The sequence below is a fragment of the Antechinus flavipes genome, chromosome 2 (assembly GCF_016432865.1).
Source record: "Antechinus flavipes isolate AdamAnt ecotype Samford, QLD, Australia chromosome 2, AdamAnt_v2, whole genome shotgun sequence".
Taxonomy (NCBI): Eukaryota; Metazoa; Chordata; class Mammalia; order Dasyuromorphia; family Dasyuridae; genus Antechinus; species Antechinus flavipes.
Genome location: NC_067399.1, coordinates 49,274,589 through 49,289,880, shown reverse-complemented (window position 1 = coordinate 49,289,880; position 15,292 = coordinate 49,274,589). Strand labels below are relative to the sequence as shown.

The 15,292-nt window shown below is 39.1% G+C and overlaps 1 protein-coding gene across 1 annotated transcript in view; it reads right to left on the bottom strand.

Annotated features, from left to right (window-relative positions):
• The window catches only part of FANCA (FA complementation group A), a 112,381-nt gene that overhangs the window by 958 nt on the left and 96,131 nt on the right, over positions 1-15,292 (bottom strand). Inside the window, exons 29-40 of the mRNA XM_051973534.1 lie at positions 14,118-14,202; positions 12,639-12,811; positions 11,451-11,556; positions 9,387-9,446; positions 8,556-8,660; positions 6,338-6,450; positions 3,365-3,509; positions 2,513-2,575; positions 1,455-1,560; positions 1,107-1,191; positions 592-748; positions 164-256 (exon numbers count right to left, since the gene is read on the bottom strand). Of these exons, the coding sequence (XP_051829494.1) occupies positions 164-256; positions 592-748; positions 1,107-1,191; positions 1,455-1,560; positions 2,513-2,575; positions 3,365-3,509; positions 6,338-6,450; positions 8,556-8,660; positions 9,387-9,446; positions 11,451-11,556; positions 12,639-12,811; positions 14,118-14,202 (1,291 nt within the window). The remainder of the gene's footprint in view (positions 1-163; positions 257-591; positions 749-1,106; positions 1,192-1,454; positions 1,561-2,512; positions 2,576-3,364; positions 3,510-6,337; positions 6,451-8,555; positions 8,661-9,386; positions 9,447-11,450; positions 11,557-12,638; positions 12,812-14,117; positions 14,203-15,292) is intronic.

The following is a 15,292-nucleotide window of genomic DNA, read 5'->3' as shown; positions in this document are numbered from 1 at the left end:
AGCAAAGATTCCCAAGGCCCTTTATTTTCCTTGTATGATAACTAATCCCTTCATAGGATCAAGTTCAACAAAGAATGCAGCTAATTTCTAAGACTTAAACCTAAATAAACATCTTTTATGTTTAAATTTGGATAAAAACCCCAAGCGAAAATCTTGACATTACCTCCATTAAGCTTGAAAAGCTTCTTCTTGGACACTGTGGTAATGAGTGAAGCAGAAACATTCGAGCTTTTGTTATCAGTCCTAAAGGATCCACCTAGGGATGTGTCAGACAGAAGGGAAGAGGGTGAACTTGCTGTAGGTTTTATTTTAAAAAAATGAAACATTTAAGTCATAACTAACTTCATTTTGTGTATAGATGTTAATTTATAACCTCAAGTACCTTATTTGAAAATGAGCTGAGAGTCAACTTTTCTTCCAGCCAATTTATTAGTGCTAAATAACACTCTTCAGACAAGAGGGTCATCTAATTAGTTTTTACAAACCAGTAGGTGTGATAGGGGAGCACATATTTTGAACAGTGGCCTGCATGGATATAAGAAAGATATCACTGAGAGGGAAACAGACCCCTGATATTCAGCCATCACTTACCTGTTTGCCATGTTCTGGGCTTAAATGAGCTTTGGCTGAAATCACACTGGTCTCTCCTGCTACAAAAAGCTGGACTAACTTCAGGTACATGTCAACAGCAACATAAGGAAAGGCTTGCTCTCTATTGAAGAGATCGTCATCAAAGTAGGCAACGAGGCTAATGGGGGGAAAGATACAAGGTAGGATGGGAGATAACAGAAGAAATGATATATCACAAAGTAGAAGGTGAAGTACAGGGACGAAGTCATTTATCTATTAAGAACAAATCCCTAGGTAAATGCTTTTCTAGCACAAGTATAAAATTCTCTACTTAGATCAAAATGTGTGACCAAATCATATCTGATAAAGCATCATAAAGATGCTGGCAGGTTACTATTTCTCATAAGTAAGAGCTGTTCTGAATCTTCTTGTTCCTCTTTCCACAGAACATGGCAGCACTACAGTTCCAAGCTTTAAAGGGGGGGAGTAGTTCTCAGCATTTAAACCCTTCTCTAGGGTCCATTCTGAATTGTTACCTGTAGAAGGCGAAAGGCAACAACCTCAGGTACTGGTCCGAGGCCAAATGCAGAAGAATCTGATACCTTCCATTTGATGCATTTTCTGTAATGTCAAGAAAAAAAAGCCTAATGTGTGCCCAGGGGCTGAAATAGTCTTACCAAAATAGCATAATAACGGGACCATTTGATAAGTAACTCTAAGTTATTGCAGGATGGAAGTTAGTGGCTTAGATGGAATATTGTTACAGGAAGTAACAGCAAAGTCATTAGGACAGAATTATAGGCTAGGAGGATTTGGAAGACCGGGATCCCATCACTAGGTGGCTCTCAGTGTTAAGTCACACGTGTTTTCTCTTTTTTACTCACCTTTTTTAGTCAACTGAAAGAGAAGCAACCAGGATAATTTTCTTTTCTCCAAACATCCAAGGACCTCTGCACAGATATCTAAAGATTTCTGGGAATTCATTCCTTCCTGCTTTGTTTTTTGATAAAAAAGTAACACTGTTAACCGTACACCAGAGTAGCTACGTTGTGGCCCCCTAGTCTATCACTGCTTCTCTCGGATTTTATCAATCCCTTCTTGCTTTAGTTTCCTCATATTCAAAACAAGATGAATTGTAGTGCCATGAAATACTGTCTTCTATGGATGCTGGGGAGCTGAGCTACTGCAGATTTCAAGTAGAAAGGGTCCCTTAAAGGCCATCAAGTTCAAACACCTCACTTTACAGAAGAGGAAACTAAGGAGCTGCCATATTAAGTGACCTGGCCTAGGTCATACTGCTTAAGTCCCTGTGACAGGATCTGCATCTAGGTCCCTCCAGCTCCAAAACCTGGGGATATTTCTTTACTATGCTGGCTCACTTGGATATATACAAAGGATTAAAAATTCCTAAAATGGCAGGTGTAAAATGTTAATCGTGTGCTCCACTTAATGTTGGGATTTCTCACTTGGATGAAGCATGTTTAGCCTTTCCATGGCATGTGAGGCAAAGGCAATTGAAATAACCAAACTGGGAAGTATTCTGCACTTTTTTTTTCCATTTCTACTTGACTCTTAACTCAAGGCTGGGATCCTAGAGAAGACTCTGTGTGGACATCCCGATCCTTTTTGGGTGACAGAAGGAATAAAACCCTGGATAATATATTTTGGCCTACCAGGTCAGAGAATGGAAGTCCAGTCTTCTTACTTTTACTCTAATCCTGCTGTTACCTCAAAGAATAAAGCCTAAGCCACCCTTCCGGACTCTTCCCAAGACCTTCCTCAAGTGAAATTGAAGATTTCCCATCCCTTGAAGATGTTCACTTGTGGCCTTGCCTACAGCAGGAATACTATTAAGACTCATGTGGCTGCCCACTGGAGCCCTCCTCCCATACTCACATACTACTTTTTCAGAACAAGTTCAGACTGAGAAGAATTAACTTACATTTGGTGCCAAATACGAGGAGAGAAGACCCATGAGGGAAAAGAAGAAAAGAGAGACCAAGAGCTGTAAATCAAAACATTTACATGTCACATTAAAAGTTCACATATCCCTGCCCAGTATGAAATTTTTCTATCCAAGTTTCCTGTTCTAGCTTCACTATAGGACTCCTTCCCAGAGGGAAATTTGCACACACAACCCATTTTCAATCAAATAAGATGAGGGTTCTCCTTCAGGGTAAATTTCTTAAAAGTTAGGTCTCGTTATCTGCTCTGTTTCTGAAGAGTTTTTTGAACCATTTTTCACCTGACTTTCAAAAGTAAACCACAATGCTGCAGTTGCAGTTTCTAGATGGAAGGCTGATGGAAGGCTATGCCCACTTGTCCCCTCTGAAGTTGTATGAAAGGGGAGGGGAAGAAATTATATAGAGAAATCCTTACTGGTGCCTGTGGAAGCAAAGGTTTGCAGGTGGGAGGGCAGGAATTCTATGGGCATCTAAGTAGCCATGGTCTGGGACCTACTGGGATGTACTAGGATCTACTGTCCAGCTAAAGAGAACCAAGCACTTCCCTTTCTTGTTTCCAGAGTTCTCAAATCAAGGTTTTATTTTTCTTTCACTGACTGAGTTAATTGAAAAATCCAGTTACAAGATGAAACAATGAAAGTGACTGTGCTAAACAAATTAAATTATTAGTAAGCTCAGGGTGACTCAGGAAGAAAATGACATGAGACCTGGACACTCCTTGAGTAATGGATAATGAAGCAATTAGGACCCCAGGTTTTTGGGGACATTCTGTTTAGAAGGGATGAGCTGAAGGGAAAGAAAGTTGAGATAAAAAGAACTTCCTTTCTCACCTCCTCTCCTTCACATCCCAACTTCTTCAGGGCTTTTTTGGTGGTTTCCAGGTCTCCTTGTTGATGAACTGCAAAATGCACAGAAGCAGCAGCAATCCAAGGAGTGCAGGGCTTGAAAGAAAGCGCTGCCTCGGAGGGCAGGAAGCTGGAAAAGATTGCAGAGAAACCTATGGAAGCCTTGGGAATCAAAAGCTCTACAATGTCCCTGCACACTGGGCGGCACAGCCGAACGTTCAAAGTCCAAGAAAGGCTCTCATGAACCTTTGTGAGCAGTGACAACCCTCTTCTCGTCCCTTGAGAATGAAGGTTTCTTTTCTTCTGGGAATCTACAATAGAGGAACTAACATAACACCTACTGTGGGAACACAAGACCAAGGCTGTAATGTCAGCCTCATCCCTCTGACCTTGTATGGTCCCTTTTAATAAGTCCTAAGATGTCATAGAATTTAGGGATCATCCAGTCAATTCTCTCATTCTACAGGTGCTGTTTACATACTCTCCTTCTAGGACTTCTGGCTATCTTTTACATCATACTGTTGATTTATATTGTTTGTTATACCGTTACTTGGGTGTATAATTCATGTTTGTTATAACACATCAAGCCTGCACGGACTGTGGGGAGAGTCATCACTAATAGTCTCTGCGTTGTTGCTATGTGCTATGTGTCCCCATGCTGATGGGTTTGTGCATAATAAGACCCTTGAGCCCAGAAACCTGCTAGCAACCCCCACTTCCCTTTGGTGCTTTTCATCTCCCTTCCTGAGATGTCAGGGAGGGCGTGATTATCTCCTTTTTAGTGCTTTCACCTCCCTTCCTGAGAAGTCAGGGGGGTTGTGATCACTTCCTTTTCGGTGCTTTCACCTCCTTTCCTGAGAAATCAGGGAGGGTGTGATCACCTCCCCTTGGGGGCTCTGACCTCCCTGAAGAGTCAGGGATGGCATGATCACCTGTGTTCTAAAACAAAAGAAAGCGGGAGATGTAATGGGCTGAGGCTTGAGTTGATGCACTGAGGTCCCAAGCACATGAGGCTAAATAGTAATTGGACCATACTCTATTAATAGATAAGCTTGGAGAGAGAATGGCCCCCACCCACTCTTTGTGTAAGTCCTGATGTGTTGTATAGGAAATGACGATTTTGGTGGGTGGAGGCAGGGGAGTGGAAAAGGAAGGGGAGGAGAGACTTTTGGGATTGCCATTGCCACGGTTGGCTCAGCTCACATCTCTCTCTGTTAGCTGATTTGTTTCTCTTCTTCTTTTTGCTTTTTTTTACATACTCTCCTTCTAGGACTTCTGGCTATCTTTTACATCATACTGTTGATTTATATTGTTTGTTATACCGTTACTTGGGTGTATAATTCATGTTTGTTATAACACATCAAGCAAGGGGAGGAGATGGCTCAGTGGATAGAGCACCAGCCTTGAAGTCAAGAGGACCTGAGTTCAAATCCAGCCTCAGACACTTAACAAACAGAAAAAGTTGTCGAAAGCAGCAAAAGCAAAAAGAAGAAGAGAAACAAATCAGCTAACAGAGAGAGATGTGAGCTGAGCCAACTGTGGCAATGGCAATCCCAAAAGTCTCTCCTCCCCTTCCTTTTCCACTCCCCTGCCTCCACCCACCAAAATCGTCATTTCCTATACAACACATCAGGACTTACACAAAGAGTGGGTGGGGGCCATTCTCTCTCCAAGCTTATCTATTAATAGAGTATGGTCCAATTACTATTTAGCCTCATGTGCTTGGGACCTCAGTGCATCAACTCAAGCCTCAGCCCATTACATACAGAGAAGAAAACTGAGGCTCACAAAGATCCGGTGACAACACAAGCTTGCTTCTCTGACGACCTCCAAGCCAAATGCCTGTGGTCTTATCCAAATGGAATATTCTACATTGGCTTCAGAGGCCCACAGAGATGGTAATCCTTACACTGTACTGTTATGAAGTGCATGAGAAAAGAAGGGACAGCTTGAGAGCATAATGAGTCTGGGGAGAGAAGCAGTGAAGGCACAGGGGCCACTGTACCCGGGATTAACCCGGGAGCTGGTACTCTGCCACCAAACTCAGGGATTTGGGACACCACCCAAGAGGGTCCATAGTCCAGGACTGAAGACTCCTTGCTTCACCATCTGTGACAAGCCACATCATGTCTGTGTCTCTCATAAAATGGGGACAAATACCCACTCCCTGTCTCAAAGGGCTGGTGTGAGAATTGAAATATTACATGAGAGCATTTTATCACCACCATCCATTTATAAGCGAGTATTTTCTCAACTATAAAATGAACTGGGGTCATATCAGAACCTCTCCGATTCATGATTTTGCCTGGAGCCTGCCCTGGTGGCTTGACCATGAGGGAGCCAACTTTTCTGTCACACAACGGTACCCACTCCAGCTGCAAGGTTGGCCCAAGTAGACTGTACATGAGTGCAATGTCTTACAATGTTGGGCATATTCTGGAATTATCCTTTGTGGGAGTAGCAGAACCTTAGTGGGAGAGGGCCCAGTTCTACCACTGGGGTTTCCTAGTGGTCACTGAGACCTCTTGAGTCTCTAGGCTCTCCAGCCTTTCTGAGGTTGCTGACACTAGTCACACTCAGGAGCTGACTCAGCTCACTGGAGGTGCCACTGATGGTCACCTCTGTCGGTCCTGTGGGGTCAGATATGTCAGAGTACCTTGCTTTTCCCTACTCTAAAAAATCAGGATTATCACCAAGTGAAACTAACTGGGTCTAGCAATCTGTGAAGAGTTACGTAGATAGGAAAAAGAGAGAGTTGGAGGAAGCACCAACCCAGCACATAGCAAGAGAACCTCACAACAGCCAGAGAATTACAAAGCTGGCATTAGTCGAATTCCCTTGGGCTATTTTGCCACAAGAATGTTTTTTCCCTCCCATGAATGCAGATGACAGCCATTGAAACCATTAGCTTTAACAAGGGCACCTCTCATTTATTCTTTTATTTCTGCTTGTTCTTACCTCCTGGCAAACTGTTGGCAAGTGGCTAAGTGTGCTATCTCCTGGGGCAGCACAGTCTTGAAGTGTCGCTTCCACTGACACTGAAGAACTGGCTCTAGTCGTGGCCACCATAACTAGGACAAAAAGCACAATCACAGGGAGCTGGAAGAGGAAGCATGCAAATGTCCTGGAGCCATTAACCAAGAAGGTCCTGCACCATCAGCCCTCTCCAACTCCTCCTTATAGAAGAAATGTGAGGATCTGCTTGCAAGTGTGACAGACTTATCATTTAATGAAAGCCTATAGTGCCCAAAGAGCTTGATTTTGGATACAACGAGGAAAAAGACAGTCTTCCCAGAATAAAAATACAATAAATGTCAAATGCATGATGGAGACTAGTGTTCCAGGAGTTCAGAGGAGTGAATGACTGATAAAATATGGTGCAAGCAGAAATGGCCTTCCTGAAGGGAGGACGTGGGGTTAGGCCTTGAGGCCTACAGCAGAGGCTATGAGGAGAGACTATTGCTCAATGAAGGAATTGAGCAAAGGTGGGCCAAAGACATGCGGGAAGGAAGGGGGCAGACAATGGTTAGACTGGTTTGTTTGGGGTATTCTGCTCAAAGAAATAGTGGGGGGAAGTTACAGAAGGTAGCGGAAAGCAGAGGATGGAGAGCCTTGAATGTCAAGCCAAGAAGCCAACAAGAAGCCAAATCAAGTTGCTGAGCAGGTGTTAGATGTGAAATGGAAGAGGAAGGAGGCCCAAGGGAGGCCTTCCAGGTCAGCCTCTTGGAACCTCTTCCATGTCAGTTGTAGTCTTTTGCTGGCTACTTGTTTTACAGGTATGAGCCCACTTGGCTCACTTAAGCTTAATAGGTACCAAATGTTTTTTTAAAAGTCTTTTTCTTGATCTTTAAAGCAAGAGTGTGAGACATTATGTATAAAAGAAACTACACTATACCTTCAGAGACAAAGGGGTATCACAGTACACAAAGCACCAGGTCTGGAGGAAGAGTCCTGAGTTCAAATCTGAACTCAAATTCTTACTAGCTATGTGAGCCTGGTTAAGTCACTTATTCTGTCTCAGTTGCTTTTAGCTGTAAAATGGGTTACTGTGAGGATCAACTTGATAATAACTGGAAAGTGCTTAGCACAGAGCCCAGAACATAGTAAATGACACAAAGAGGAACTATTATTATTATTATTGAGAATGATGCCTAGGAAAATGAAAAGAAAGATATGAGAGGCATGATGGGTACATAATGGTGCAGCAGAACAAGGAATCTGGAGCCAGAGGATCTGGGGTTCAAATCCTGGCTCTGCCACTTGCAAGTCACACCATCCAGAGACCTGCAGTTCATTGTCCTCAAAGAAGTGACAAGACTGGATAGAGAGGCAAGGGAAAGAAGAAACCAAGGCTATAGAAGGAGACAGATTCTCTTTTCTCCTGCTGCTAACAGGTTTCAGAGAGCATGTGGCTTCTGTTGCTAGTTGGGGTGGACAGGTACATATGTGAGGCATAGCGAGGTGCAGGGCATGGCTTTACTGAAGGTGAAGAAAAACCCAAAAAGAGAGCAGCTTAGTTTGGAGAAGCTTGTGGAAGTTGGGCAGAGACCTTCAGCAGTTTCCTTAATTATGTGGTGCTGGTTGTTCAGTCATTTCAGTTGTGTTCGATTCTCTGTGACCCCATTTAGGGTTTTCTTGGCTAAGATAATAGAGGGGTCGGCCACTTCCTTCTCCAGCTCATTTGCCAGATAAGGAAACTGAGGCAAACAGAATGAAGTGGCTTGCCCAGAGTGACATAGATAGGAAGTGTCTGAGGCAGGATTTGAACTCACGTCTTCCTGACTCCAGGCCCGGTGTTTTATTCACTGCACTGCTGAGGGGCCCTGTCTTAGCTGGGGTGAATGGTCTGTTATTTCTTGCCAACTTTTGTGCTATGAGGAAAGGCCTCTGTGAGTGACATTAAAACAATCTTGGGGAAATGGGAAACCTCAATATAAGTGAAGGTTTGAAGATGCCCTGCCGATGCAGTAGTTTTCACTCATCCACAAGAACTTACTGTTCATAATGTAAAAGAACAGATACTTTTGGCTTAGACCCATAGGAAAAAAGTCTCTGTTAAATTTAATTATGGTTGCAGATATTGGCTATTTTTCGTGTGTGTGTGTACACACATGTATAAGGGAGCTAAGAAGAGCTTCTTTTTTAGCATTAAGAAATTCAAAAGTTATTTTCTTACCACCGCAGAGGACAGGATTATTGGACAGTGGGTTTGACAAGCAGTCAGGATCAAGTTAACCTCTTTGGATGGTTCTTTGCAATTCAAACAGGCACTCAGGAGACCCTGAAAAGGAGATGTTATTTTTACATATTGCAGACTTTTTTATAGTTCTCTTTGCTATCAAGAATAAAGCACTTGTGCCAATCTAAAGAGACACAGCTTGTTATTCCCTTAATCAGAATTTAGTGTCCACTTAAAAAAATCAAACCTTTCCATTCTTCTCCCTTCTATGTAGCTGAAACTGTCCCCCTTAATGAAGATGATGTGATTTAGAAATCCTTGCAGAGACATGGATGCATCTCTCTGCCTGCTTTTCAAGGGGGAAAAAGAACAACTTGACCTCACCTTCTCTCTTGCGCACACTCTCTGTTCCCATGGCTGTGTATTGTCCAGCTGCCTCCCTGTAAAGCCCTTGAGGGAAAGATCTGTGCTTTGGTTTCTATTGGTGTCCTCACTCCTCAGCACAGCGGCTGATACTGAATAAGCTTGTGGAGTTCTAGTGCAGAATTCCCATCCACTTTGGCCTCCCCCAAGTCCTCTTTCACTTGGCTCTCCTGGACCTCCCACTTACACACAATCTTTCCTTCAATCCCTCATTCCACATTATAAGACCTTTCATCTTACTCTAAATCACTATTTGTCTCTACCACCCAGTAAGTCTCTTGGTCAGTGAGGATTGTCTTTTTTTCTATTTCTGTCTTCTTAACATCTAACCCAGCAAAGTGAACATTGCAGGTGCTTAATAAAAACTGAACTGAAAGGGAGCATTCTGGGAAACAGAGAGATTACCCTGAAGAAGTGGATGATGATGTCATGGGCCAGGGCACATTCTCTAGGAGAGATGTTTTTCTGCAACATAATAAAATACCAGGTCAACAATAAATCACCAACAAGTTAAGGTAAACAAAAGAAGTTAGGAGAAGGAAATACTAAAAGGATAAAACATGTAACATTTTGCATTCTTAAATACTTGAAATTTGTCACATAAGAAAATACAGAATTTGTAAAGATTGTTAATCTAACCACTAATCTGAAAGGCTAGAATACAAGTCTGAAAAATAAGTGATTTTCAAGGAACAAGTGCTAGCTTATCCCTTGAACCTTAAACAATTGAGTCGGTTCATAAATATGGACATCTTTTCTCCTCAATGTACTATTATCTTTCTCCCTTTGTTGAAGTCCTTGATCTATCCCATTAACTGCTGCTAAATCTACAGAAATAGCACCCAGAAACTACAGTGTGGGTCTAGCAACCTCAATAATCAATACAAAAGTCTGGATCACAAGATTTTTATATTGCCCCAGAATATAAGGTTGCTCCAGCTTTGGCGAAGAATTCTCTCTACAGACTCCAAATCAAACTAACCTTCCTTCTTTTTTTTCCCCCCTCTTATGTTATCTCTTCCTCTTAGTAGTGCTCTCTATCTATTTTGGACTTTGAAATCCAGATAATAATAATAATAAAAAAAAAGTCTAAGGCTCTCATTTGCAAAAACATTTGTTTACAATTCTTTTAAGGCTATATCTAAACTCAAAAAAATAAGGACAATTTCTTTATTTCCCTTTCTGTTGAGATATATACTATTCAAATATAATACCTTATTAGTCATATTTTTTAAAAGTTGGAAATTTAGAACAATCTGAAGGAAAAAAATCCCTTTATAGGATAAAGATGGTTGCTGCATTCTATGGGGTCAAGATAATTTATTCCGAAGCTAGGTGGTGCAGTGGATAGAGCACCAGTACTGAAGTCAGGAAGACCTGAGTTCAAATATGATCTCAGACACTTAACACTTCCTAGCTGTGTGACCCTGGACAAGTCACTTAACCCCAGTTGCCTCAGCAAAAAAAAAAAAAAAAAAAGTTATCAAGTGCTATAATCTTTGGAAAAAGGTACTCATATGATAATATGAATCTACTTAATATATAGTTTATTTAAAATATACAGCATGGTAAAGAAATAGGCTATGAGGGTTAACTGGCTATAGAGTTTAATTGAGTCTTAGTATCTATGAATTTCTAATTCTTCAAATAATCAAGCTGCATTATAATGTTCTTTTAAAATACTATAACTTCACTAAACAGGTAAGTGAGTTATTCTTTAAAGCCTGGAAAGGAACTTATAGATCTCACAGATCTATATATAGATCTCTCCAGGTCACCAGTATGAACATCACTTTTTGTTCTGATAGAAGGCACCTGATTATTATTACAAATCAGACACTAGCCTCCTTTCTTGGGGTTACAGCCTTAGTCTAAATCCATAGGAAAGTAGTGCAAAATCAAGATGGTAATACATTCAGGGGTCACTCTCTTTGAGGCCTTCAGGTAGCAGGAAGCTGAGGCAGTAGGTGCCAAGTTGTCAGTATTACCTTTGGCAAGAAAAGGCTGATAAAATGTGGGGCTTTGCTCAGCCAAGAGGGGCAAATGACAATGCATTTCTTTATAAGCACACAAAGAAATAATTCAAGATCAAATAAGAGAAGTGATCTATTGTCAGAAATGAATTGGCTACCCTTGGCCAATCAGTGAGAATCTTGCTGATCATCCTCATGTGTCCAAATGGAGATAAAATATGTCAAACATAATAGCACTGGCTTTGGAGAATGCTCAGAGTTTTTTAGAAGCCCACTGCAGACTAAGGGACCTCAATGAGGTTATCAAAAACTCATCTGACAATGAAGAAAACCAGCAGCCACCAGCAAATCGATTTGAAGGTGTCACATTAAATAAAAGTTGTCCGATTTCAAAACACTAAGAAGTTAAATGTTTGGGCATCTTAGCCACCATTCACTGTTTGCACTGAGTAGAAAAACTTTATATTCTGAATTTGTTCAAGAATGTCATACATACCAATTCATTATTAACAAAGTGAAAGAAATCTTCACAATGCAAAGACCTTTGCCATCCTGACACGTGGGTACTGATGAGAACCGATGGAGGAAGACCCATGAGAATACTTGAAAGAAAGATTTAAAAGGTGATCAATAGTAGAGCTACAAAATAAATATATTTGTGTTTTGTTTTTTTCAAAAATCTTCAGTGCTTCATATTGAAATGAAGTTTAGTGCTGAAAGGCTGTAATGATCATTTATATGATCCTCCCATGACCAATGACTATTTAAAGTGCATGTTCAATTGCTTATGCCACCCAACACGAGGTAGACTTGGGCAAGTCACTTAACTGCTAAGTATCCTGACAACTGAAAGTTACTCTAAATCCAATGACTGTATACTAGATGGTACTATACCTTCTGTCCTGTGTCTTCATATTTCTGAAAGGCAGGTATTGATTATCTTGATTTTATATGGCATAAATATATTAAATATCTAACTCACTATCACATACTAATTTACTTGGAGTAGTCAATTTTTTTCTCTCCTAATCTGGCATCCTAGGTTGCAAATTATAAAACTTTCACACAGATATGTGAAATACATCAGAATATGGATTTTGTTTAATTTCTAAAAAAGAGACAGCAAGATGGCTCAATGGATAGAACACTGGGCCTGGAGTCAGAAAGACCTGAATTATAATCCAGTCTTAAATACTTGCTAGGTGTATGACCTTGGGTATGTCACTTACCCTAAGTTTGCCTAAACTGGAGAAGGAAATAGCAAACCACTCCAGTATCTTTGCCAAGACTACCCATATGGGGGTCATGAAGAGTTGAACACCATTATAATGGACATAGTTTCTAATTAATCTCTAGTTGATGATGATTTACAGATTATAATTCTTAAAATCCCAATTATGTACATTTCAGAAACAAAATGAGATTTGCTAACTGAACATTCAGAATTCTTTTTAAAAAGAATTTTTTTTTTTTGTCCCTGAAAAAAAAAAGCATTCAAAGAGCTCAAACCATCAAATGGTAGGGTTGTCATTAAAGGAAGTGGTCAAATATACTTTGAGAAATCTTGAAGAAAGACTCAGTATAACTGAATCTGCAATAAATCATTACTTTACATTCTTGCCTAAATTTTCTTTCAGAAATCAGTTAACGGCTCAATGAGGAACTCCTTATAGCTGAATGTTACCTTTTGTACACAAGTAGCTCCTGCTGCTTCAAAAGTCTCTCCCCAATTGTTGAACCATTTTCAATAGACTGTAACCTTTTTTGAAAAATTCTGAACATGAAATGTCCACCATCATCTGATGGGCCAAAGCTTGGGCCCCTCCATCTTTCCAGCTCCAGTTCAAGTACCATTTCCTGTGAGAAGAACACTATTAGGTGACCTAACATTTCTCCTTATAAAGCCTATGTTTATTTATCCTTAATAATTTGCTTCCAAATCAGTCTTTTAAAAGAAACAATTGTTGCCTTCTCTGACCACACTCTGGGATTTGTTAGTAATATCCCAATCTAGGGAATCCTATAGGCATGGGATTTGCTAAAAATTATATAAGGCATGAATATATAATAATCAGAATGATTTGTATATCTCCAGCAAACTAGCTCTGACAGCAATTCTCAGAAAGTTTAAAAATTGTTCTAAATACTATTGTTAAAATGTTCATATAGTTCTCTGGGTTATTGTTATCAAGGATTTTAGTCATCTGTATATATAAACGCTGATGTTTTTCTTTCTTTTTAAAAAAAATTAATACTTTCCCCCCAATTACATGTAGATTTTTAAAAAAATATTTTGTCCCTTAAAAAAAATTTAAGGTCCAAATTCTATTCTTTCTTCCTTCTTCCCTGAAAAGATAAATAATCTAATAAATAATCTAATACAGATTATCATTATACATGTGTAATCTGATAAATTTTCTAAAGAAAGACTTTAAAATCCCATCTCTATTATACACAATTAAAATCAAATAGGAGGAGACAGATCAACAGTGAACTTATAAAGGACCATTAAAAATATGAAAAAAATTAATCAATAAATCAATTATAATGTCACAGTTTTTAAATAAATCTTTTCCTCCTTTTTTCTTCTCTATTCACTCTTCCTTTAACACTCATGTTAAACATTCAATAAACATAATGGAGAAAGCTGCAACACTGTAAATGTTTTTTATTTGTTTTTAAAAATCTTTAATACCCTCTTTAAAAAGAAAACTTACCTTGGGATTTTAAATCATTAGATGCCTTATCCCAGCAAGATAAGATAATATCCCATTTTTCTCTCAACAGGGAAATCCAAATGAAAATAACTTCATTTTTATTATTAAAATCTACTGTTAAAATCCAAATGAAAATAACTTCATTTTTATTATTAAAATCTACTGTTATAAGCTATTTTTCCAGAATTCCTGAGTCTTAAAAGTTTGTTAATAGTCCTTTCAATAAGTCTAATTCTATTGTACTTTGATAAACATGCAAATAGATTTGGACATTTGGGTATTTTTAGGGTAAATAAAACTCAATAATGGACAACTGATCACTGGCACTGAAGATGGGGGGAAATGTCATCTTGAGACTGCTCTTCTGAATATTCTATATCCTTACATGTACAAATGTTTTTACATACTAGATACACATATACATACATAAATCTAAAGAAACCCACCTGTAATCTGGAGAGAATGTCACGATTAACTATATTGCCACAAATGGATGATTCTGAATTTTCTAAGGGAGGACAACTACTGGATCTGAAATTAAAACAGATAAAAATAATTTTAATTGCTTAACAATTAAGAAACTTACAAGCACTATGTTGGCTCTTGTATTTTAGCATCTGGTACAGTAGTATACTGACTATCTAATGTATTGTCCACTAAAAGGGGGAAGGTCATCTTATCCTTCAGGCGCATTTCAATTTTGTTCCGCATTACAAGAAAGCTCCACTCTATCACAAATTGATAGCAAATCAATTAGTAGAAAACTACCCACATTTTAATATTTTTCTTATTAGGTTGCATTTCTCTTAGCTTCTGGACAGACCTTGTTTTGTTACATGATTTTTAGGTCCCAATTAATTTGCAAAGCCAACCAATGCATATTGTTTATCCATCTATATGATCCTTAAGATGAAGTTTCCTTGGAAACAAGTAAGGAAAAGAATGAGTGAATGGTAATTCTGTATTAACTTATTTGATATATTTCCCACTACAGAACTATGTACCCAATGGAGCCTAAAACCACCCTAACATTTTTTAAAGTGCCCAACATTCTTTTTTTTTTTTTTTTTTTAAAGAATCATTTTAAATATATTTCATATTCATGTTGTGGAAAAAATTGAGAAAAAAAGTGAAAATAATATGCTTTAATTGACATTCAGTCTCCATAATTCTTTCTCTGGGTATGAATTATCCCAACATTCTGAACCTTAGAGCTGCACAACAGCTTTTGTCCTTTTTGATTCTATGCATGTTATAAAATTATAAAAAGTGACCATATACAATTACAGTCCTGCAGTTATCCTGACCCAGATAAGACACTTTCTTTGAAATGCTTTGGTTATGGTGGGGTACTTGGATGCTCCTAGCTCCCTGCTCAGTAACCTCTCCTCTTTTTTTTTTTTTTTTAAATAGCTTTTTATTTACAAGTTATATGCATGGGTAATTTTACAGCATTGACAATTGCCAAACCTTTTGTTCCAATTTTTTCCCTCCTTCCCACCATCTCCTCCCCTAGATAGTAGGATGACTAATACATGTTAAATATATTAAAGTATACATTAAATACAAAATAAGTATACATGATCAAACCGTTATTTTGCTGTACAAAAAGAATCGGAAT